At 48.5% G+C, this 25,364-nt stretch overlaps 1 protein-coding gene across 1 annotated transcript; it reads left to right on the forward strand.

The window, feature by feature from the left end:
• The first annotated feature begins 390 nt into the window (after positions 1–390).
• CHST13 (carbohydrate sulfotransferase 13) lies at positions 391–24,881 on the forward strand. The gene is made up of 3 exons (XM_078074233.1): positions 391–777; positions 19,487–19,566; positions 23,343–24,881. The coding sequence occupies exons 1-3, from the start codon at positions 681–683 to the stop codon at positions 24,186–24,188; spliced, it is 1,023 nt and encodes a 340-aa protein (XP_077930359.1). The 5' UTR covers positions 391–680; the 3' UTR covers positions 24,189–24,881.
• Positions 24,882–25,364: the final 483 nt, after the last annotated feature.

Consider the following 25,364-nt stretch of genomic DNA (forward strand, 5'->3'; position numbering starts at 1 on the left):
GCCCAGCAGGGCAGGAACTGAGAACTCCCACCTCTCCTCCCAGAGCTGGCCAGGACCTGCATGAGCCAGAATTCAGGCAGGACCTGGAGACACCTGTGGAAAACAAGGCTACAGGCTGGCCTTGGGGGGAGGTAAGTGGTGCTCTTAGGCCTGATGCTGGGGATGGAAGATGCGGGAGGGGGTTATGTACAGAGGGCTGCTCCCCATACCAGCCCTTGGCCCCCTGGCATGCAAGGCAGCAAAAAAACACAAGAGGACACAGTGCACCTCCGACCCACCGATCTGCCACTTTGATGACAAGGCTTCTTGGCCTCGGGTGGAGGATAGTACCCCCAGGGCAAACTGAAGGAGGCGGAGCCTCACCGGGCGACAGGGCTCTTTCCACCCAGTCTCCACCCTTCGCGCCCTGGACTGCAGCCCCACTTGATCGGGTGTAGGGCGTGGAAGCTGGACGAGCGAGGCTCGCCACCCGCCGTCGTCCACCTCCTCAGTCCCCAGCGGTCGGCCGCCGCGCCACCCTGCCGCCCGCCAGCGGGGCCCTCGCACCCCCGCGCCGTGCCTTGGTACGCGCCGCCGGGCGGGCCGGAGCGGGCGGGGCGAGTCCCGGGGCGGGTCCCGGGCCGGGCACTGCTGCCCCCCGCCGGACGAGGCGGACTGCAACCCCGCGGGCCCCGCGCAGCATGGGGAGGCGCTGCTGGCGGCGGCGCGCGCTGGCCGCCGCGTGTCTGGGGGCTGCGCTCCTACTCCTGGGCGCCGCGGCCCGCGCCCTGCGCCCGGGTGAGTGCCCGTCGGGCCCCTCCACGGGGCACCTGCTGCCTCCTCCCGGGCTGGGAGTAGGGGGTGGGGGTGGGGCAGAAAGGCTCTAGGCACCCGCGCCCATGCCCCAGCTCCCCGCAAGGGTGTTGGCGCCCCTCGGGAGTTGGTCTCTCGACGCCCAGGAGACGTGATCGTTTTGGGCCTCACAGCCTGTGCCCAGGGATCCGGGTCAGTTGTGGGTGTTAGAGGGCATTGGGCCCACCCAGGAAGGCAGCCTCATTTACCTTGCCCCCGAAGCCCCTTGGCATAAGCTTGGGTGGGTTGGGGAAGCTTCAGGCCGCCTGGTCCTGAAGGCGGGCCCTCTGTGGCACAGGCGCTGCCGCCCTGCTCCGCCTGAAGTTCCCATGGGGAAGAACTTGGGGCTCCTTTGCACCCACTGCATGGTCTGGTTGGGGAAACCGAGGCAGCTAGCCATGACTCCGCAGTGTGTAGTAGCTGCTCTGGGCCAGGCATGTGCTGAGTCTTAAATTCACTTCATCTCCTCCCCATTTCACAAAGTGGGAAACCAAGGCCAGAGAGATTTAGGGACAGGTGTGGATGGCTAGCCTGCAGCCTACACAGTCCGCCTGGGGGTTGAGGTGCCCAGTCAGCAGTGTGTTCCCATCTCTGGCTCTGTTTGCCTTTCCTGGGTGTGAGTGTGTTGGGGTAGGGGGCAGGGATATGTGGGTAAGGGGTAGGTCTCCACTCTCCTCCCTCTCCCTGTGTGCGCTCTGTGAGAATCCTCAGAGTCACATCTTTGGTGACTCCCAGGCAGGGTCCCAGGGAGTAAATAATCACGCCCCAGGGTGGGCAGGGACTGTGGGCAGCGGGGTCAAGGTGGCCCAAGAGATGAGGCTGAGGAATCTGTTTTTGGGGGGACACTCACCCACCTGGCTGGGTCTAGATTAGTGGATAAGGGTCATTCCACAGCCTTACCTGCTGGATGACCTAGTCCCTCTCCTCCCAGGTCCTTAGTACTCCCATCTATCACATGGAGTGCTCAAGTTCTTCCTTACAGGGCTTCTGGGGAGATGAGAATGAGACAGCAGACAGAAAGTGGTTGGTCATGATTAGGGCCAGCTGTCATGATTAGGGGTTTCACTGTGCTACCTTCATCCTGGGGTGAGGGGCTTCCCCCTCTGGCTTTCCCTCAAACCCCCATACTGCTGGAGGCCAGGGTTTAGCTGGGGTCCAGGTGAGCAGGGCTTGGAGAGGGCCTCTCTAGTGCTCACCAGAGCTCTACGCAGTCACCCTGCCACTCACACTGTTTCCCCCATGCCTGGACTCAGCCATCCAGACACCTCTCCAAGCCCATGGAAGGGAGATGTGGTCAGTCTTTCTACCACCACCCCCTTTCCGTGAGCAGGCAGGCCATCTGGGAGTGATGCTCCTGGTTCATGGCAGGTGCTCCTGTGTCCTAGCTGAGTGGAGTGTCCCCTAGTACAGTGTGGGCTGTGGTCCTATGGTCTATGACCATGACAGTCTCTGTCCACCCAGTCATTCACAGACAAATGTTTACTCAGGAGGTGGACTCCCAGGCCCCAGGGCTCAGCCCCTGGGGTGGGGTGTGAGAAAGAGAAAAGGCCAGAGCATCTGGGCCCTGGTGTGGGGGGTGTCGGGGGGGTATCTACAGAGGAGTCAGTACATTAGGGTAGGCTTCTGTGTGTCTGTATCTCTGGGCTTGCACGTATCTCCTCTGCCTGGACGCATCTCTCCTGCTACCTCCTCTCCTCCTCTACCCAGGCCTGAGAGGAGAAATGAGCCAAGGTACTGGTCACTCTCTGTGCTTTGTTCCTTTTGACCGTCTCATGCAAAACCCAAGAGAGCAGGAGCTAGAGAGAGGGACTTGTGGTCCCCCTTCCTAGTCTTTGCCTGGGCTGTGTGTCCCACTGGGCTTCCCTGCCATGTGAATACCTTGGCCATGACAAAAGAAGGTTAATTAAACCAACCTACCAATCTCCTCTGCTGGTTCTTCCCCGCCCCCCCCCCCGCCCCCGAGCCATGAGGGTGTGCTAATGTTGGGCCCACAGGCACCTGGCAGACCCCAAGGGAAACAGCTAGGTGGAAAGGCCTTCTGCCAACCATCCAGCTGGAGGTGGACCCTGCTGTCCAGGGTCTCTGAAACTGGCCTCAATAGGGCCTTCAGCATCTCTGAGCATGTCCCTGAAGCTGTGTTCCAAGTTGGAAGGGGGTGCGGTGGGGGTGGGCCCCTGGCCTGGGGCTAGGGCTCCGGGGCACAAGAGGAATGTCAGCACCTTACTCCAGGCAGGTAGGTCTGGCACAGTCCCCTCCTTCTCCAAAGCAGAAGGTGTTGCCACACATTGGGCAGGGGACCCCTGAAAGGCTGCCACTATAGGCCTGGGGCCCCTGTTGCCCATTTATTAGCGGGGAAGTCTGGAGCAGCCCACCCTGGCACCCCTCGGCCCCCAGGATTCCACCAATGCTGACCTAGTGCCTAGGGTCCTGGGGATGAGGAAGATGCTGGGGGCAAGGTGGGACAGCTGCCCAGGATACTGCTGCCCTCAACACCCACCCTCACCCCGGGGTCCCAGTGGCACCTCCACTGTCACCTCTTGTCCCCTTCGCTTCCTCTGTGTCCCAGCCTGGGCATGGCGCTGTAACCCTGTTGACCACATATTTGCTGGGCACGTGCTCATGCGAGGTGCCTTTCTAGGGCTGACAGCAAAACTTACTAATATCCCTGCCCTTGCAGACCTTACATTTTTAATATTAAAAATCCAAATCTGCAGTCTGCATCCTCTATCCCCAGAGGCACACTCAGGGAGAGTCTCCATGCCACCACATTAAATCCGCTACAGGGGTTCACAGGGGCGGCATTGGGAGGGGCCAGATCCCTTTCCTAGGTTTGCAAGGGTTGAGCATCTTTCCTGAGGTTGGAATCTCTGTCCACTTCTAGGGGACCTGGGGTTGGGGGCAGGGAAGGGAGAGTGTAGAAGAGGTTGGGTGGAGGGGGGCTTATCCCCAGGGGACCCCATCCCTTTCTTGCAGGCTGGACTGTGGCCCTCCTTTCCTCCGGGCCACAGCCCTTCTCTTGGGGTCCAGTGCTTCCTGTCCGAGGTCCAAGGGTGATGTCTGCTAACAAGAGATTTCCCCCACCATCCTTCCTGGAAGGTCTCCAGGTGGGGAAGGACCCGGGAAGCTCAGGTGGGGGCCCTGACTCTCTCTCCTCCTCGCTCTCCATCCCCTTCCTTCTTTGGCACCACAGCACCTGGGGACTCAGGCCACAGAGACAACTGTACAGACTGAATGCAGGGTGCCTGATAGTCAGGGTGCCCCTGCAGTCATGCAGCCTAGCGGCCCTAGAGGCAGCCATTGCTTTTAATGAAAAACCAGTATTTTGGTTCTATGCAGAATAAATACAGAAATAAATGCCCAACGACTATTGGGGAGCCCGAGTGCCAGGGCTGAGGTGGGTCGGTGAGGACTGACATAGGCCTGGCCTTGGAGCTGAGCAGGGCCCCCCTAGGACCCAGCAGTGGCCCGTCAGCACAGAAGCCAGGGATCTTTGCAGGGGTAGCCAGAGGAGGCTGGAGCAGGCGGCTTCCCCCTGCAGCCCTGTGTCCCTTGCTTCCCCCTGAGCCCCCTGCAGGACCCCACCTCATAGGCTCTCCCTCATCTCCCTTGCACACTGGGGCCCCGATGCACGACTCTACATGCTCTGACTCCTCTCCGTCCTGGCCCCTAGTCCCTCACAGGCAAATGAGGAACCAGAGACTGGAGCCACCCAGAGGACAGTGTCTCAGTGAGGACAGCTCAACTCAGGCCAACTTAAGCCAGATATGGCTGCCTTCAGGAATGCGTGGATCCAGGGGCTGAAACCATGTTTCCAGCTCTAGGTTCGGCTTTTCTCTCTCACTCCAAAGGGCGGGCTCTTTTACTGATAATTCCAGGCAGAGTCTCAAGGAAGTGTCTCATTGGCCTGAATTGGGTCACATGGTATCCACCTCTGAGCCAATTGCTGTCGCAGAAGGGGATGGAATGCTCTGATTGGCTAGGCCTGGTCACATGCCTATCCCAGCAGCTATGGGAGAAGGACGCCTACCAGAACCACGTGCATGGGACATAAGCAGGTTCGTTCCTGGAGGGAAATCAAGAGGGCTAGCCAAAGCAGGGGGAGTGGCTGCTGGCAACCAAATAAATAGATGCTCACCACCCTGCTGTCCATTCTCAGATACTGCCAGAGTGCCCAGGGCACAGAGGCACCTTCCAGGCCTCCAGAGAGTGCCATGAGAAAAGTCTAGCTGGCAAGATGGATGGCTCACTAGAGTAGGCATTAGTAATCCCATTTTGCAGAGAGACTAAGCTCAGGAAAAGGGAAGTCATTTGCTCAAGGTCACCCAGCTAGGAAGTGTGGGGGCCAGGATTTAAATCCTAGTCTAAATCCCTAACCTTTATGCTTTCTACTCTACACTGCAGGGGTATTTGGGTTGGGCTTTGAAGGCTGCATAGAAGTTCACCAGGTGGGAAAATGAAGAAAGGGAATTTGGGGCAGAGGGAATGGCACAGACAAAAGCATGGAGGAGTGAAAGGCCTGGTGTGCTAAGGGCTGTGCTGTGGGCAGAGCTCTGGGTTTATGAGAAGAGGTGGTAGGGTGGAAGGCAGAAAAGTACTATAAGTCGAGCTGGTCATAGGTGGCCTTGAATAGCAGGCCAGGAGTTGGGGTACTCTCCCTATGGCCATAAGGGGCTATCAGTCTTTAAATAAATATTCATTGACACTAGGTGAGGTACAGGGATTACAAGAAAACAAGACAGTCCCCTTCTTACAGAGCTGACCTTCCGGAGAGGCAGCCAGACATCAACCCATATACAAACCACGTTATTTCAGCGGTAATAAATGCCATGAATAAATTAAAAGGAGAGACTGGGAAAGATCCTGGTGTGGAGTGTGGCTCATTGGAGAGACCCTCTTTCCAGAGGGAACTTCTGAGTTGAAATCTGAACATGAAGTATTTACTCTAAAGTATAAGGGTTCCTGGAAGAGCATCCCAGCCAAGGAACAGTGCAAAGGCCCTGAGGTGGGAATTCACCTAATGTATTTATTGCTTGGCAGAAAGACCAGTGTGGCTGGAGCTGGGGGGGGGGGTGCGGGGGGGAAGGTGGGAGGTGCACCAGGAGGTGGCTCTGGGAAGAAACAGGAATTTATTGTTAGCCAGTAGGAAGCCATGTAGGTTTTAAGATCACCAAGGTAGAAGGAAGAGAAATAAGAAGCTGGATAAGGAGACCAGTGATTATCCTGGACAGAGCCAAAGGGGCTTGCTGCCCTGAGCTGACTACCATGGAGGAGGTGGGAGGTAGGGGGCAGGGCAGTTCCTGATCATTCTGCAGGCAGAGGTGATGAGACTACACCCAAGAGGGGTTCCATTCCAGGTGGTTTGTGGAATTCAGCAAATAGAGTTTGAATTTTAAATACAAGTGGAAAGATCTCTACTTCTCTTCAGAAAAAAAAAAAAAAAAGTGGAATTGTTTTTTATTTGTGAAGGGCTTGTTAACGTGTTCCTCCATGGGCCTGATTACCAGAGGGAATGTCCCTGACCCGGGGACATGCAGGTCAGCCCTGAAGTCCCAGGTCACCCAGGGGACTGAGAGGGCTGGGGAAACCCTCCCTCCCCCTCCCCCAGCAAGGTCCCTGGGGCCTGTCTGTGCTGTTTGGGCCTGGCTGTCCCTGCCTGTCTGGTCTTGCAACACTATGCCCAGCTAGAACTTATTAACCAGAAACCACATGTAATCTTTGCTCGCTGGACTGGGAATCACCAAACAGTATTTCCCCCCGAAATGGTGAAGTTTCAAATGGCCCACAGAACAACTTGTGCCCTGCCGGCTCCAAGGGGAAGCCTGTCCTTAGGGGTGGGTGTGCGAAGGGCCATTTATTGGGTTCCTGCTTTCAGTTTGCCTGGATGGCGGTTCACCCACTTACCTGTAGGTTTTGTGAGGTTGGGCGGGGCTGTGTGCCAGGCAGAATGGGTGCCCAAGAGATGTGCCCTCAGATGTGTACATGCGCTGTGGCCTGGGGTCAAATCCCGTTTCTGGGCTTTACTTGCTCTGAGGCCTCAGGCATGTTTCTTTTCCTCTTTGAGCCTCAGTTTCCCCACCTGTCAAATGCAGATAATAATAGTTTCTACCTGATATGAGTAAATGTGTCCATGTGTGCAAGCACCGAGCAGAGTGCCAGGTGCTGGCTGACCCCAGGGCTGTGCCCCAGGTGCTTCTTCCCTGGCTCCCCTGACCCCGCCAAAGCGCTGCCTCCTTTGCCAACTGCCGTGCTCTCTTAGGGGCTTCCTGGCCACACGCAGTGGGCACTGCAGGGTCTTGGGTTGGTCTTCGCACTGGTCTACTGGACGGGGACTGTGGTCTGCTCCTGAGGCTGGGGCTGCATGGTTTCCATGGCCTGGAGCCCTCTGGGCATGGGCACCGGGCTGTCCCAGACTGTGGGCAGCTCACCCCGCATTGCTTCCTCCCTTCACCCCAGCTGCTTTGCTTTGAGCTCTTTCAAAACTCCAGCGGTTTCCCCACTGTGATCTGTTTCTCCTTCTGCCAGCCTCTGTCCCTGTCACCGTGTGTAGCCTGTCTCTTTCTCTGTCTGCATCTTTGGCACCCCCAGTCCCTCCCACCTCCCTGCCCCCCCCCATAACCTTCTGCTATTTTTGTCTCCTTTTTCAAAGCAGAACCCCACCGCGGTTTTGCCTGTGGCTGCCCTGGGCTGGCCCAGGCCCCTCCCTGGCTGTGAGACCTGGCTTTCCCTGGCTTGTCTGCTCCATGGTACCCTTGGCAGGGAGCCTGGGACCTGAAGCCTCGTGGAGGGGCTGCAGGGTGGAGGACACAGGCCAAGAGAGGCTTGGGGCAACCAGAGCAGAGGTTGGGGGATGCCTCAGTGTGACCCTGTTTGGGGCCACCCTGCCCTCAGAGCCAAGCCCCCAGTTTTCCAGAGTGGGGGGCTGGATCCAGGGATCTTCAAGGCAATCCCCTTCTGGCCCTCCTAGACCCATCTGTCCCCCTCCATGGCCAGCCTGCCCATCCCACTAGACTGTAGGTTCTTCTGGTCTCTGTGGCAGGAAGGGGTGGAGTGGGTGGGGTAGCCCAGCCCTGTAATCACTGGCCACAGCTACTCTATAAATAGGGCCTCACTCTGGTGCCTGTTCCCTCTGACCCTCACCCACTCGCCCCTGAGGTCTGGTATGGGACCTGCTTTCCTGTAGGCTGGAGCCTGAGCAGGAAATGAGAATCCCCACACAAGGGTTGGTGTTTCTGAAGGTTGGGTGCCTCCCTCCCAGTTGTGGGGCCTTGGGGTAGAAATGGGCCTAGGTGTGTTTCACTGGTCCTAGGGGCACCTCCCCCCCCACACCCCTCAGTGGGTACCAGCCCTTCCTCAAGCCCAGGCTATGGCCCTGAAGGGAGCTCAGTGGGTGACCTTGAGCCACAAGTAACACATCCGCAGAATGATGACGAGGGTACCTCTCCTCCCCCGGCTGTGGGTGGTGCTGTGCTCATGTGACCCAGCCTCTCCTGGGGGCTACGGCTACACTTAGGCCAGCAGCGGCGGCCACCCTGCCAGCCCTGAGCCCGGGGCCTCCACTGCACTTTGAGGGGCCGGCCAACTTTGCTGCCACCTCCGGTCAGCTCATTGTCCGATGACAGTGGTGTTGCTGGGATGTGTCCAGCTGCCAGGAGACAGAGGTTCAAGTCCTAGGACCATTGATAAATCCCAAGATACAGGTAGGCCCTGAGGGCCTCGCCTTGTCCCGGCACCCTGGCTACAGAAGAGCCCAGGCCTTGTTCCCAGGACACTGGAGTGGGGAGGGAGCTTGAGGCTGCCAGAGGCATGCCAGGAGGCCCGGGACAGTGGGCTTCAGATGCACACCGAAGGTTCTGGAGGCCAAGGTGAGGTCAATCCAGCCGTCGTTTATTCATTCCTTCAACCAACCTCTGCCAGGTATGGCTCTAATAGAACGGTTCTCAAAGTGTGCTCCTGGACCAGCAGCATTAGCATGACCTGGGAGCTATTAGAAATGCAGATTCTTGGGCCCCACTCCAGCCCTACGGGGCTAGAACCTCTGGATGTGGGGCCAGGTAATCTATGTTTTCATCTATGCATGCTAAAATTTGAGAACCACTACTCATGGTCAATTTGCCAATAGTTAATCAAATTTTCCAAGTTTATTTCTTCGTCAAAAACATGTCTTAAAGAAAACGCCTGGATCTTTTCGATTAATGTATTCTTGGCAGCATTTTGAAGACTCTTCATTTTGTTGAAAGCCAAGGGTCATGGGAACGTTCATCCGTCTTACGAATATATTCTTTTCTCATATGATCCTGAATTCTTGAAGATACTCTTCTTATGAATAAGCAATATTCTTAGGAATTCAGGAATATATTATGATAGCCATTGACTAAATTTGTAAGCTAGATTTACATAAAATGCCCTTGCATGTATTCTTTTTTTATGATCAGTATTTTTATTTTCATTGAGATCTAATTCTCATTCCATAAAATTCACTTTTTTAAAGTACACAATTCAGTGGTTTTTAGTGTATTTAAAAGCTGTGCGATATGACCTCTATATAATTCCAGAATATTAGCCATTAGCAGTCACTCCCCACTTTCCCAGTGATCCCCCGCTGTGTCCCCCCGGCCTGGGCAACCACTGTTTTCTGTCTCTATGGATTTGTCGATTTGCGATGTTTCATGTAAATGGCATCAAATAATATGTGGCCTTTTGAGTCTGGTTCCTCTCACTGAGTGCAATGTTACGAGATCCAGCCATGTGGAGACCAGGGTCAGTACTCCTTTCCTTTTTATGGATGAATATGTATGGATGTGCCACAGTATTTATCCATTCATCCGCTGGTGGACATTTGAGGTTTTGGTTATTAAATATAATGCTGATGGAAGCATTTGTGCATAAGTGTTTGTGTGAATGTGTCTTCATTTCTCCTGCGTGTGTACCTAGGAGTGGAATTGCTGGGTCATAGGCTAATTCTATGCTTAATTTTTTTTTCCAAATTTTTGTTATTGTGGTAAAATACACGTAAGATAAATTTTGCTGTCTTCATCATTTTTAAGTGTACGGTTCAGTGATATCAATGCGTTCACAGTGTTGCATGACCATCCTCTCCAGAGCTCTTTTGTCTTGTAAAACTGAAACTCTGCACCTATTAAATGACTCCCCGTTCTCCCCTCTGCACCCCGGTGACCATCACCTGCTCTCTAGCTCATTGGTTTTTACTATTCCAGGTACTCTGCGAGTGGAATCATTCATGATTGGTCCTTGTGTGACTGGCTTCTTTCACTCAGCATAATCTCCTCAGGGCTCATCCATGTTGTAGTGTGTGTCAGTTTCCTTTCCTTTCCAGGCTAATACCCACTGTAGGAATGGGCCCCATTTTGCTTATCTGTTCATCTCTTCATGGACTCTTGGGTTGCTTCCATGTTTTAGCTGTTGTGAATAATGCTGCTGTAAACATGGGTGTGCAAACATCTCTTAGACGCCTTGCTTTTTCAAGTATTTTGGGTATGTACCTAGAAGAGGAATTGCTGGGTCGTATGGTAATTCCAAATTTAATTGTCTGTGGAAGCTCCATGCTGTTTTCATAGCAGCTGCCCCATGTTATCTCCCCACCAACACTGCACAGGGTTCCAATTTCCCCACATTAACAAAACTTGTTCTCTCTCTTTTTTTTTTTTTGATAGTAGCCATAATAATGGGTGTGAGGTGGTATCTCATTATCATTTTGATTTGCATTTCCCCAGTGATTAGTGATGTTGAGCGTCTTTTCATGTGCTTATTGGTCATTTGTATATTTTCTTTGGAGAAATGCTATTCAAGTCCTTTGCCCTGTTTTGACTTTATTTTTTGTTGTTGTTGAATTTTAGGAGTTCTCTATATATCCCCTTTCAGATACCTAATTTATAAATATTTTCTCCTATTCTGTGTGTTGTCTTTGGGTGCACAAAAATTTTTTTAGTTTAATTTTATTTAAATTCAATTAATTCACATATAGGATATTATTAGTTTCAGAGGTAGAGTTCAGTGATTCATCAGTTGTGTATAATGTATAATGCTCATTACATTATGTGCCCTCCTTAATGCCCATCACCCAGTTACTCCAATTCCCCCACCCACCTCCTCTCCAGCAATCCTCAGTTTGTTTCCTAGAGTTAAGAGTCTCGTATGGTTTGTCTCCCTCTCTGATTTCGTCGTATTTTATTTTCCCCTCCCTTCCCCTATGATCCTCTGTTTTGTTTCTTAAATTCTAAAGACAATATGATAATTGTCTTTCTTTGACTGACTTATTTCGCTTAGCATAATACCTTCTGGTTCCATCCACATCATTGCAAATGGCAAGATTTCATTCTTTTTGATGGCTGAGTAATATTCCATTTTACATACATATAATAATGATAGATATATATATATACATATATATATCTCACATCTTCTTTATCCATTTATCTGTCAATGGACATCTGGGCTCTTTCTGTAGTTTGGCTATTGTGGACATTGCTGCTGTAAACATTGGGGTGCAGGTGCCCCTTTGGATCACTATGTTTGTATCTTTTGGGTAAATACCCAGTAGTGCAGTTGCTGGGTCGTAGGGTAGCTCTATTTTTAACTTCTTGAGGAACCTCCATACTGTTTTCCAGAGTGGCTGGACCAGTTTACATTCCCACCAACAGTGTAGGAGGGTTCCCCTTTCTCCACATCCTTGCCAACATTTGCTGTTTCCTTTCTTGTTAATTTTAGCCATTCTGACTGGTGTGAGGTGGTATCTCATTGTGGTTTTGATTTGTATTTTCCTGATGCCGAGTGATGTTGAGCCTTTTTTCATGTGTCTGCTGGCCATTTTATGTCTTCTTTGGAGAAACGTCTGTTCGTGTCTTCTGCCCATTTCTTGACTGGATTATTTGTTTTTTTGGGTGTTGAGTTTGATAAGTTCTTTATAGATATTGGATACTATGGGTGCACAAAGTTTTTAAACTTCCATCAAGTCCAATTTACCTATTTTTTCTTTTGTTACCTGCACCTTTGGTCATATCCAAGAAATCATTGCCAAATCCAATGTCATGAAGCTTTTGTTGTATGCTTTCTTCTAAGAGTATTATTGTTTTAGGTCTTATGTTTAGGTCTTTGATCCATTTTGAGTCAAATTTTGTATATGGTGTGAGATAAGGGTCCAACTTCATTCTTTTGCATGTGAATATCCAGTCTTCCCAGCACCATTTGTTGAAAGGAGTATCCTTTCCCCTTTGGATGGTCAAAATCATTTGACCATATATGTAAGGGTTTATTTCTGGGCTCTTTATTCTATTCTATTGATTTATATGTCTGTCCTTACACCACCCACTGCTTTGTTACTATAGCTTTGCAGTTAGTTTTGAAATTAGGAAGAGTGAGTCCTCCAGTTTTGTTGTTCTTTTTCAAGATATATTTGGGGTCCCATATGAATTTTAGGATGGGGTTTTCTATCTCTGCAAAAAAAATGTCATTGGAATTTTGACAGAGATTGCATTGACTCTGTAGATTGTTTTGGGTAGTATTGACATTTTAACAATATTAAGTTTTCCAATCCATGAACATGGGACATGTTTCCATTTCTTTGTGTCTTATTTATTTCAGCAGTGTTTTGTAGTTTTCACTGTACAAGTCTTTCACCTCCTTGGTTAAGTAATTCCTAAGTATTTTCTTCTTTTTTACACTATTGTAAATGGAATTGTTTTTGTACTTTCCTTTTCATATTGTTCATTGTGTGTGTATGGAAATGCAACTGATTTTTGTGTGTTGACTTTGTATCCTGCTACTTTGGTGAACTCATTTATTAGTTCTAACAGTTTTTGTGTGTGGAATCTTTAAGGTTTTCTGCGTATAAGAACATATCATCTGCAAACAGAGATAATTTTATTACTTCTTTCTAGTTTGGATACCTTTTCTTTCTTTTTCTTGTCTAATTGCTCTGACTAGAACTTCCAGCATTATATTGATTAGAAGTGGCAAAAATGGGCATCCTTGCCTTATTCCTGATGTAGAGGAAAAGCTTTTAGTCTTTCACTATTGAGTATGATGTTCACTGTGGGTTTTTCATATATGGTTTATATTGTGTTGTAGTACTTTCCTTCTAGTCCTTGTTTTTTGAGTGTTTTTTTTTTTTATCATGAAAGTATGTTGAATTTTGTCAAATGCTTTGTCTGTGCCAAGTGAGATGATTGTGTTTTTCCCCCTTCATTCTCTTAATGTGATGTATTGCAGTGATGGGTGTTTGTATGTTGAACTATCCTTGCATTCTAGGAATAAATCCCACTTGGTTATAGTGCATAATCTTTTCACTGTGCTGTTGAATTCCGTTTTCTAGTATTTTGTGGAGAATTTTTGCATCAATATTTATAAGGGATATTGGTCTGTAGCTTTCATTTCTTGTAGTGCCTTTGTCTGGCTTTTGTCCCCCAGTCAGAGTTATACTGGCCACACAGAATGAGTTAAGAAGTGTTCCCTCTTCCTTAGTTTTTGGAAAAGTTTGAGAAGGACTTGTATTAGTTCTTTAAATGTTTGACAGACCACAGCAGTGAAGCCATCAGGCCCATGGCTTTTATTTGTCAGGAAATTTTTGATTACTGATTCGATCTCCTTACTAGTTATAGGTCTTTTCAAATTTTCTAACTACTTCATGATTTAGTCTTAATACATTTTGTGTTTTTAGAAATGTGTCTATTTCATCTAGGTTATCCAATTTTTTTGGCATACAATTGTTCATAGTATTCTCCTGTGTTTGTTTGTTTTTTTAATTTCTGTAGTCACTAGTAATGTCCCACTTTCATTTCTGATTTTAGTAAGCTGTATCTTCTTTTTTTCTTGGTCCATCTAGCTTAAGGTTAGTCAATTTGTGGATCTTTCCAAAGAACCAACGTTTGGTTTTATTGATTTTCCCTATTTTTCTATTCTCTATTTCATTTATCTCTGCTCTAATCTTTATTATTTCCTTCTTTCTTCCAGCTTTGGGTTTATTTTTTCTTTTTCTAGTTCCTTAAGTTGTAAAGTTAGGTTGCTGATTTGAGATCTTTCTTGTTTTTTAATGTAAGCATATATAGCTATAAATTTTCTCCTAAGCACTTTCACTGCATCCCATAAGTTTGGTATATTGTTTTCATTTCTGTTTGTCTCCAAGTATTTTCTAATTTCCCTTGTGACTTCTTTGATCCACTGGCTTTTTAGAAGTGTATTCTTTGATGTCTACAAATTTGTGAATTTTTCCAGTTTTCCTTCTGTTACTGATTTCTGACTTCACCCTGCTGTGGTCAGAGAACATACTTTGTATGATATATGTCTTTTAAAATCTATCATGACTTATTATGTGGCCTAATACATAGACTATCCTGGGAAATGTTTCATATGCATTAGAGAAGAATGTGTATGCTGTTGTTGTTGGATAGAGTGTTTTGTATGTGTCTATTAGATCTAGTTGGTTTATTGTGATATGTAAGTCCCCTGTTTCCCTCCTCATCTTCTCTCTGGTTGCTCAGTTCATTATTATGAGTGGTGTATTGAAATCTCCACTATTATTGTAGAGCTGTCTATTTCTCCCTCCTATTCTGTCAATTTTTGTTTCATATACTTTGATGATAAGTTAATGTTTGTAATTGTTCTATCTTCTTCCTGTTTTAAAACTTTTATTTATATATGAAGTTCTTTGTCTCTTGTAAACTTTTCTGATTCAAAGTCTATTTTGTCTGATATTAATATAGTCACCTTTGCTCTATTTTGTTATTATTTGCTTGGAATATCTTTTTCCATCCTTTCACTTTCAACCACTTTGTGTCACTGGATCTCAAGTGAGTCTCTTGTAGACAGCATATAGAGTTGGGTCAGATATTTTTATCCATTCTGCGAATTTCTGCATTTTGACTGGAGAGTTTAATCCATTGACATTTAAAGTAATTACTGATAAAGCGGAACATCTGTCATTTTGTTATTTGTCTTCTCTGTGACTTATAGTTTTTTTATCCATCATTTCCTGTATTACTGTCTACTTTTGTGCCTAGTCAATTTATTTTTTGTAGAAAATGTTTAAATTCCTTTCTCATTTCTTTTGTGGATACCATGGGGATTACATTGAACATCCTAAAATAATACATTGTATTTTGAATTTATACAGGTTTCTTCATTTGAATGGACCATACTTTTCCTGTTTCTTTGTATGACTTCTAATTTTTTGTTGAACACTGGACATTTGAATCTAATAATGTAGCTCTGGAAAGCAGATGCTCTTTCTCAGTGATTGCTGTTTTTAGTTTCTGTTTTTGTCTTTCTGATTGTTGTAGCCTGTCTCTGTGCTGAGGTTCAGCCCAAGGTATAAATTTAAGGTCTTCTTAGGTCTTTTCTGAGCCTCTTCCTGGGCATTCACAGTCAGTTTCTAATTTTCCCCACCTATGCAGTTGTTTTGAATGTTTTAGTATTTAATGTCTGGCTCCAAAAAGGGGAAAAGAGAAAAATGAAAGGTGGGGAAAAGGAACCAGCTCATTAAGTCTCCTGGAAGTCACTTTATGTGGAGTGTGAGGGGCTTGCAACAATGTGGGGAGGTATAACTGATCAAAGCACAGATCTCTGATATTTGGAGAATAGGATCCTTTTTGCCCACTCTGGCTCTTGCATGCTGTATGTAAGCTGCTCCAAGAACAGATGCACAGCTGCCTGCCATGTGGCTGGGGTGGGGGGTGAGTGGATGCCCTGAGCTAATAAAGAGCTGAAACTGACTGAAATTTACCACCATGTACCATTTAAGCCTTCCCCTGGAAGTTGCAAGCCTTCAATGGACTCCAGAATTCCAGGTCTATCTGATGTATCCGATAGATTCTGCCAGTACAGTTGTTGCCTGGGTGGAGGGACAGATTCTTGGTGTTCCTAGTCTGTCATCTTTCCAGAATCATCTAGGCTTAGCTTTTAAGGAATTGCCAAACTGTTTTCTGTGGCAAAATATCTCTATTTTCCATTCCCACCATCAAAGTATAAGGGTTCCAATTTCTTCACATCCTCACCAATACTTGTTTTTATCTTTTTTTATTATAGCCATCTTAGTGGGTGAGAAGTTGTGTCTTAATGAGGTTTTGATTTGACTTTTCCTAACAGCTAGTGATGCTGAGCATCTTTTTATCTGTTATTGGCAATTTGTATATTATTGGAGAAGTGTCCATTCATATCCTTTGCCTACTTGAAAAGTTGGGTTATGTCTTTTATCATTTGGTTATAGGCATTCTTTTTTTTTTTTTTTTTTTTAAGATTTTATTTATTTGAGAGAGAGAGAGTGAGAGAGCATGAGAGGAGAGAGGGTCAGAGGAAGAAGCAGACTCCCCGCTGAGCAGGGAGCCAGATGTGGGACTCGATCCCAGGACTCCGGGATCATGACCTGAGCCGAAGGCAGTCGCTTAACCAACTGAGCCACCCAGGCACCCTATAGGCATTCTTTATATATTCTGGATACTAGTCCCTTATCAGATATATGGTTTGAAAATATTTTCTCCAAGTTGGTAGGTTGTCTTTTCACCTTCTTGATGGTGTCCTTTGAAGCAGAAAAGTTTTTGTTGATATAGTCCAGTTTATCTATTTTTTCTTTTGTTTTTTTTTGATGCCATATCTAAGAAATTACTGCCAACTCAAAGATCATGGAGATATACGTCTATGTTTTCATTATGAGTCTTTGTTAGCTCTTACATTTAGGCCTATGATCCATTTTGAGTTAGTTTTTGTATATGGTTTGAGGTAGTGGTACAATTTCATTCTTTTACATGTGGATATCCAATTTTCTCAGCAAAATTTATCATAAAGACTGTTCCTTCCCTATTGAATTGTCTTAGAACCCTAATAAAAAATCAGTTGATCTTAAGTGTAAGGGTTTGTTTCTGAACTGTGAATTCTATTTCATCAATTAATATGTCTCTCCTATCCCACCACCACATCATCTTAATTACTGTGGCTTTGTAGTAAGTAGTGAAATTAGGAAGTGTGAGATCTCCAAGTTTGTTCCTTTTCAAGATTGTTTTAGACATTCTAAATCCTTTGAATTTTCTTTTTTTAACAAAAATTTTTAAAAGATTTTGTTTATTTATTTGACAGAGACAGAGAGCACAAGTAGGCAGAGAGGCAGGCAGAGGGAGAAGGAGAAGCAGACTCCCCGCTGAGCAGAGAGCCCAATACAGGGCTCCATCCCAGGACCCTGGGATCATGACCTGAGCCGAAGGCAGACGCTTAACCGACTGAGCCACCCAGGTGCCCCAATCCCTTGAATTTTCTGATTAATTTAAGGATCAACTGTCAACTGTCAACAACTCTCAATTTCTGCAAAAAAGGCAGCTAGGGTTTTTATAGGGATTGCATTGCATGTGTAATCTGGGGAGTACTGCCACCTTAATGATATTAAATCTCCCAATCCATGGACATGGGATATTTTTCCATTCATTCAGGTCTTCAATTTCTTTCAATGATGTCTTGTAGTTTTCAGTGATAAGTCTCGCACTTTTGTTAAATTTAATCCTTAATATTTTTATGCTGTTGTAAGTGGAGATGTTTTTGTAATTTCAATTTTGGGTTTTTCATTACTAGTACTTAGAAATACAATTCACTATTGAATATTGATCTTTTATTCTACAACCTTGCTGAACTCATTTATTAGCTCTTAGCTCTAATAGTTGGTGGATTCTATATATATACTATATATATTCTATATATATTCTATATATATTCATGTCATCTACAAATAGAATAATTTTACTTTTTCCATTCCATTCTGGATGCCTTTTCTTTGTTTTTCTTGCCCAATTACCCTGGCTAGAACTTCTAGTACATTGTTGAATAGAAGTGGTAAAAGTGGGCATCCCTTGTTTTGTTCCTGATCTTAGAGGTAAAGCATCAGTTTTTCACCATTAAATATGTTAGCTGTGGGTTTTCTCCTAGATGGCCTTTATCAATTTGATGAAGTTCCCTTCAAGTTCTGGTTTGTTTAGTATTTTTATTATGAAAGGGTATTGGATATTGTGCAACACTTTTCCTGCATGTATTGATAATTATGTGGGTTTTTTCTTTTACTCTATTAATATGGTGTATTACCTTGATTGATTTTTGTATGTTGAACCACTCTTGCACTCCTGGGATATATATTACTTGGTTATATATAACCATTTTTATATGTTTTATATATTCAGTTTGCTGGTATTATTTTTTTTTTTTTTTGAGGATTTTGCATCTATGTTCATAAGAGATAATGTTCTGTAGTTTTCTTTTCTTGTGATGTCTCTGTCTGGTTTTGGCATCAGGGTAATACTGGGCTCATCTAATGTGTTGGAAGGTATTTTTCACCCCACAATTCTGTTTTGTTTTTCTGAAGGGGGTAAAGAGTTTGGAAGAGATTGGTGTTAATTCTTCTTTAAATTTTGGTAAAATTCACTAGTGAATATCATCTGATTCTGGGCTTTTCTCTGTGGCATTTTTTTTTTTTACATTACTACTTCAATGTATTTATACATATTATTACACATTACATTATTATACATATTATTATATATTACATTGTTATACATATACATTATACATATAATTGTTATATGTCATTGGGGTTTTCTATTTCTTTTTGGTCAATTTCAGGAATTTGCATCTTTTTAGGAATTTGTCCATTTTGTATAGGCTATCTAATTTGCTTTTGTACAATTGTTCATGCCTTTCTCATTTCTGTAAGATTCCATTCTAATGGTTTCCCTTTCATTCCCGTTTTTAGCAATTTGAGACTTCATTCTTCTTGGTCAGTCTAGCTAAAGTTTTGCCAATTTTGGTGATCTTTTTGAAGACTGCATTATACTTTATTCATTTATTAATAAGTATAATCATACTTTAGAAAAATATGACCAAGAAGCATAAGATCATGAGCCTATGCTTACCTAAATCAACTACATTACTAATATTATTCACATTAATTGAATATGTAGGAAGATATTCCTTAAAACACATTTAGAGTAAAAGAATAAATTTAGTAAGCAGAGTTTTTGGTAATTTTAGGAAGATTGAAGAGTGCAGCACTGAGACAGATGGATTGTATCCCTGCACACTGTCTTCCAGTCTAGGAGACAGTGAAACCTGCATTTACCACAAAGCGGCATACACACTGGCCAGGGAAGTACAGGCTGCTGTAGGAGTCCATGGAGGTCATGTGACCTGGTGGGCTGCCACTGGAGAACCTACAGCTTGGCTGTGCCACCTCTATTGCTACCCAGCCCTTTCTGGCTGCCCACACCCAGGATCTGGGGAGGCTGGACCACCAGCCAGCTTGGTGAGCCCCTGAGGGCTCCATGGACATGGGGCTGGTAGGGGCGCGGCATGAAATGAAGGCAGAGGAGATGGATAAGGTTGGATGGTCAGGTCTTTACCAGAGGGCTGTGGGCTGGGTACCACCTTTCCTCTCATCCCTGCCTGCCTGGCATCCTCCAACTCTGAAGGGTAGGACATGGGGACAGGAGCGATACCAAAGACCCTGCCCTGGTGGATTAGGGGGCCTATCAGTGCCCCACACCCCACCAAGGCAGATGAGATACAAGAGGGAAACTGAGTCCCAGAGGTAGATCAAATGTGCCCAAGGGAGTTGGCCAAGTCTCCCGAGGGCTACAGCCAGTCCATCTGATGCCTCTTTCCTTATGCCCCATAGCATTTGAAAACAGCCTGGGCTCTGGCTGGCTCAGTGGGAAGAGGAGGAGTCCCCTGCAGATGCTTTATGACTTGGACCAGGTAGGTGGACAGACCCCTGCCCAGTGATCCCTCCCTCTACCTCCAGCCATGGGAAACTGAGAACCCTAGTGTAGACCTGCTGTCTTGGGACTAGAGCCCACAGTAGGGCTTGAAGAGGCTTCCTCTGCAAATCAAGGCCCTGTGCAGAGAGGAGAATGCCTGTGACAAGGGCAAATCTTCAGACAAGCTGAGAGACCTGGGGTCTCCACCCACCCACCCACCTACCCATCCATCATCCACCCAACAACAGACTGAAGCCACACTGTGCCAGGCACTCTGCCATGTGTTGAGGATATAAAAGAGCAAAGGACCCTCAGGAAGTTGACAGTCTAGTGGGGAGACAGGAATTAAGTGACCCCCCAGATTTTAGTATCTGCTGCGATAGGGAAACATGCAGGGAGCCCCTGCCCTCACACTGTTCTTAGACACCCGGACCAGGAGGCTTGCCGGCCCAGGCACTCCACTTCCGCTGTGGGCCTGCTGGGACCATGCACAGCCCAAACACACACACAGTTAGACCCCACCGAGAGCCACCATCGAAAGGGGCAGTACAAGGTGCGACAAGAGATCTACCGGGAGGGTCCTAGTTTAGATGGGGAAGAGAGATCCTCTCTGAGAAAGGGACATTGGAGCTGAGACCTGCAGAGAAGGAGTTAAGAAGCAAAGAGTAGAGGGCCAAGTGCCCGGTGGTGGACAGACAACAGAAGAGGGTGTGCGAGGTGAGCCAGGAGTGGGCAGCAGCTTGGGTGGTGCCTGGCAGGTGGGGCGAGGGCAATAGGGAAACCATAGAGGGTTTTAAGCTGGGGAGAATGATCAGACAGGTTGGGTAGGTAGCTGTTCACTGAATCCCTGAGGGCTGAGCCAAAGGGGCCTGTGGAGCTTATCTGACCCATGCCCTTGGGTTGCAGGTGTGGAGGCCTTGGTTCAGAGAGGGTAACTGGCTTGCTCTGGGCCACACAGCAAGCTGAGGGCAGGCCAGGCTCTCAGCAGGATCCTGGGTTCCACTAGTTCCACAGGCTTCTGAGGGGCAGATGGGGCTGGCTCAGCCCCCTCACAGCCTGAGGTCCCTCTGACGGTTGGGTGTCAAGGCCCTGGGAGCTTAGCACCTTGTGGCTGGAGAAATAAGAGTAATAAAAATAATCTGGCCAACAAAGGCTAACTGTGTACCAGACACTCCAATTCTGTGAACGTATTTAGTCCTCATGGCAAGCCTATAAGGTAGGCCTGTTGTTATCCCTGTTTACAGATGAGCAAACTGAGGTACAGGGAGGCCAAGGACACAGAGGTTACAGAGCTCATAAGGACTAGAGCCAGGCTAAGGATCCAGGCAGCCGAGTCCAGTCAGGCTGGGAGAGATGGTTGTAAATGTAGGATTTGTTCCTGGACCAGTGGGCATAGCCCCAGCTTCTGAGTCCTAAGGGACCTGAGTTGGGAGTCCCAGCTTCCCTACTTGAGAGTTGTAGGCAACTCATTTCTATTGAGCCTCAGTTTTCTCACTTCTATGGAGATAGTATTGACTATCTTGGTATTTATGGGGCTCCAAGCAACAGAAAAGCTGACTTTAAGCCATTAGGACAGTCGGTGTTTACTTCCCAAGATGCTCAGAAACCAACAGCCCTTGGTACAGCAACAACATGTTGCCCATCAACATACTCTGAATGTTGACATATGATACATCTTGTTGCCTCATGACTTCAAGATGACTGCCATGGCTCCGGACATCTCACAGGATGGTACCCCAAGCAGAAAGGGAGGGGCTGAGGCAAAGATTTTTTTCCTTCAGGAGCCCTCTCTTTTTGTGCTGAAGGAAAGTCTTTCCTGGGAGCCATCTAGCAGACTTCCCTGTACATCTCCTTGGCCCAAACCAAGCCAGATGTTCACCCCAGGACCCATAGCTTTCATGAAGTTGTGTGAGGCTGCTATGACTGGTTCTTCCCCAAGGCTTGGCACATGACCTACCACAACTGGGGTCTGCTGGCAAGGAGGGAGGATGACTGACAGGTGGGTGGATGGCCAACATTCCCTGCCCCAAGAAATATGTGGGGATGTCTGGAAGCTGAAAGCAGAGCTTGGCTGTGGGGCCACTGGATACAGCCTTCTCCTGGCACCCGGGTGAAGCCAGGCTTCTGAGGCCAGTCCTGTGAGTCTGCCTTAGAGGAAAAGGGATCCTCTCAGTGCTCCCACGCCCCTCACTGCTCTGAGATTGGCAGCCACCCTTCTGTGAGATTTTGAAAAAGTAAGATAAGCACATGATAGGGCATTCAACCCTTCAAACGAGTATATGCAGTGAAGAGTACCTCTCCTTCCCACCCTGGCCCTGGTTACCTCTGGAGGTGACCAGTTCGTTCCCTGTGTGCCCTTCCAGGCATGTTCTAGGCATGTGTGTAGTGTCCAATGCTCTGTCATGTGCTTAGGTCACTTTTCCAGAATCATACCTACAGGTATATATGTCCTTTTTTTCTGCTTTATGTTTTAATTGAGAAAAATTCAAACATATACAGAAGTAAAATGTACAATGAACCCCCACATTCCCATCACCCAGTTTGAACAGTGATCAACTCTGCCCTGTTTCATCCAGACCCCTCTCCCTCCATTCCTACTTGGGATTATTTGGAAGCAAATTCCAACCTTGTTTAGTATGTGACAATTTCAATATATATCTAAAAGAGAGGCTCCCGGGGCACCTGGATGGCCCAGTCAGTTAAGTGTCCAACTCTTGATTTTGGCTCAAGTCATGATCTCAGGTTTGTGAGATGGAGCCCCATGTCAGGCTCCAAGCTAAGCAGGGTTGTCTGCTTGGGATTCTCTCTCTCTCTCTGCCCCTCCCCCCCCCCATGCTCACTCACTCTCTCTTTCTCTGAAACAAATAAATAAATCTTTAAAAAAATAAATTAAAATATGAGAGGCTGCCTACAACCTATCCTTTCTGAAACATTTTTTATTTCCTTCCTCACCCTTTGTAAACCCAAAATGTGACATGTTAACTCCTGTGCTGTACTTTAGCTTTTATCACTTGAAGTATTTTGGATTTCTGCTTGGATTTCTGGATACTTTTAAAGGCATGAGAAGCGCAAATGAGCACCTCCCCCACACACACATTCTTCCCCTCCCCACCCAGCAATGGCAGATACTCTTATGCAGGCACTGGACCCAGTGTCCTACCATTTCAGGTGCTGCTTTGTCCTTGCCTGAAATGGAAACACTCACAAGGCTCTTTTTGTAACTGGGATATAACTCACATGCCATAAAATTCACTCTTTTACAGTGTACCCTTCAGTGGTCTGTAGTGACCAAGGCTGCATGACCATCACCACTCTCTAACTACAGAACACTTTCATCACCCCCCAAATTTTATTATTGAACAAAAAAATATCTCAGTAGCCTGCAAGTGGCTGCATTTTTCAACTCTATATGGAATTAAAGCTGTTGTTCTTATACACTATCCTGATATTCAATTTGTGCCCACGCTCACCACTCTGATGACATACTTATTCCATCAGGCTTACTCTGACACGGTCATATTCATCATCAGGACCTCCTTGGTCCCGAGGGCCCAACCCTACTTGTCACATCCTTCCACCTGCCTCAGGTTAGAGTCATTTTCCCCCCAAATTCTGGTCTAGGATCTGGGTCCCAAATCACAGTGATCGGTGGCAGTGCTGGGGTTCGAATCCCCTGTTCCGTTGCCACGGCCCAGTGGGCGCAGGGCCCGCAGCGCCGACAGCCCCCCCCCCCCCCCCCCCGCCCCGCTCTCCCACCTCCGCTGTCGCCCGCAGGGCCCGCGCTCAGCCGTGGCCGAGGTGCACCGGCAGCGGCGCGACCTGCTGCGCCGAGCCTGCAGCCGCCACACGCGCCGGCAGCGCCTGCTGGGGCCCGAGGACCTGCGGCACGTGCTGGTGGACGACGCGCACGGCCTGCTCTACTGCTACGTGCCCAAGGTGGCCTGCACCAACTGGAAGCGCGTGCTGCTGGCGCTGAGCGGCCGCGCCCGCGGCGACCCGCGCGCCATCCCCGCGCACGAGGCGCACGCGCCGGGCCGCCTGCCCTCGCTGGCCGACTTCAGCCCGGCCGAGATCAACCGCCGGCTGCGCGCCTACCTGGCCTTCCTCTTCGTGCGCGAGCCCTTCGAGCGCCTGGCGTCGGCCTACCGCAACAAGTTCGCGCGGCCCTACAGCGCGGCCTTCCAGCGGCGCTACGGCACGCGCATCGTGCGGCGCCTGCGGCCGCGCCCGCACCCCGACGCGCTGGCCCGCGGCCACGACGTGCGCTTCGCCGAGTTCCTGGCCTACCTGCTGGACCCGCGCACGCGCCGCGAGGAGCCCTTCAACGAGCACTGGGAGCGCGCGCACGCCCTCTGCCACCCGTGCCGCCTGCGCTACGACGTGGTGGGCAAGTTCGAGACGCTGGCGGAGGACGCGGCCTTCGTGCTGGGGCTGGTGGGCGCGCCCGGCCTGCGCTTCCCTGCGCCCCCGCCCCGGGCCAAGGCGGCCGCCGCCCGCGACCTGGCCGAGCGCCTCTTCCGGGACATCAGCCCCTTCTACCAGCGGCGCCTCTTCGACCTCTACAGGATGGACTTCCTGCTCTTCAACTACTCTGCCCCGTCCTACCTGCGGCTGCACTAGGCGGCGGGGCCCGTCACATCGGCCGCACGGTGTGCATTTCTGGTGCGCCCCCCCCCCCAGGCTCCCCGCACCCCGATGCTGGTGCTGCCTGCCCGGGACTCCACTCTGAGCACCACTGCCCCGGCGCTTCCCTGCTTGGCCAGCCCGCCCGGGCCTCCATCCCATCCGGCCAGGTTTGGGTGCAGCCCACCTCAGGCGGCTGGACACCCGTGTGCCTGCCTGTCACTTGATGCTTGCTTCCTCTGACTGCGCCAGCTGGCAGGCACTTCTCCAGACCGCTGGGTGGGGAAGCATTGAATTACTAGTATTTTTTAGTTTGTGAGAGGCCATTTTGGGGGGTCAACTTTGACCCCAAACCAGAGCAGAATGCCGGTTCGGTGCAGTCTGTGGCCTCTGCTAGCGGCCTCTTCGCTGCCTCGGCCCTGGTGTTGACAGCCGTGGTCCAGGAGGAAAGCCCTCCGTCATCGGGCTCAGGCTAAGGCCTTCCTTGTCAGTGGGCATGGCATGGAGCCCACCCTGAGTTGCCTTCCACTCTGCCTGTCACTGAGCCGTGCTGCCTCTCCCCGTGGCTGGCCCCACCTTTGATCTCAGTCTGGCCACAGAGCCCAGAGTGCAATATGGTGGCAGGTTTTATAGGACCATCGTGAGCCGGGGAGCTTATGTTTTTGAAATAAATGTTTTTTACTTCTGACATTTTGGAGTTTCTCTGCTTCATTTTGCCATTTGTTCTGCTGCATGGGGCTGTCGGATCTTGGGCATCTCAACAAATCTCTGAGCCTCAGTTTTCCTTTGCTGCCAAATGGCACAAGAATGCCAGGTGGTCATGAAGATCAGATGAGAGAGATGGAGAGCCTGGGTTTCCTTCACAGCAGCCCAGAGGTGTGAAGGGCTATATGGGGAGTGGGGTAAGGAGTGGGTACACCATGGCAAGGGGTGCTAAATTCTGGCAGGAGAGGTAACAGTGAAGACTCGGGGCGGGGGGAAATCTGACTTTTCATTCTGCCTAGGCTAAAGATTAAAGCTGAAACCAGCTCAGTGAAACCCTGTGCCTTGGGCTGCCTCCCACCCTTATGTGGGTGTGTGGGTGTGTATTTGCAGTGTGTGTCAGGATGCTTGGCAATGAGGATCCACCCTTCTGGCTTTGGGAAGACAGCCAGCCGTGGGAGTCCCCTAGGA

Source organism: Halichoerus grypus, chromosome 1, assembly GCF_964656455.1.
Source record: "Halichoerus grypus chromosome 1, mHalGry1.hap1.1, whole genome shotgun sequence".
Classification (NCBI taxonomy): Eukaryota; Metazoa; Chordata; class Mammalia; order Carnivora; family Phocidae; genus Halichoerus; species Halichoerus grypus.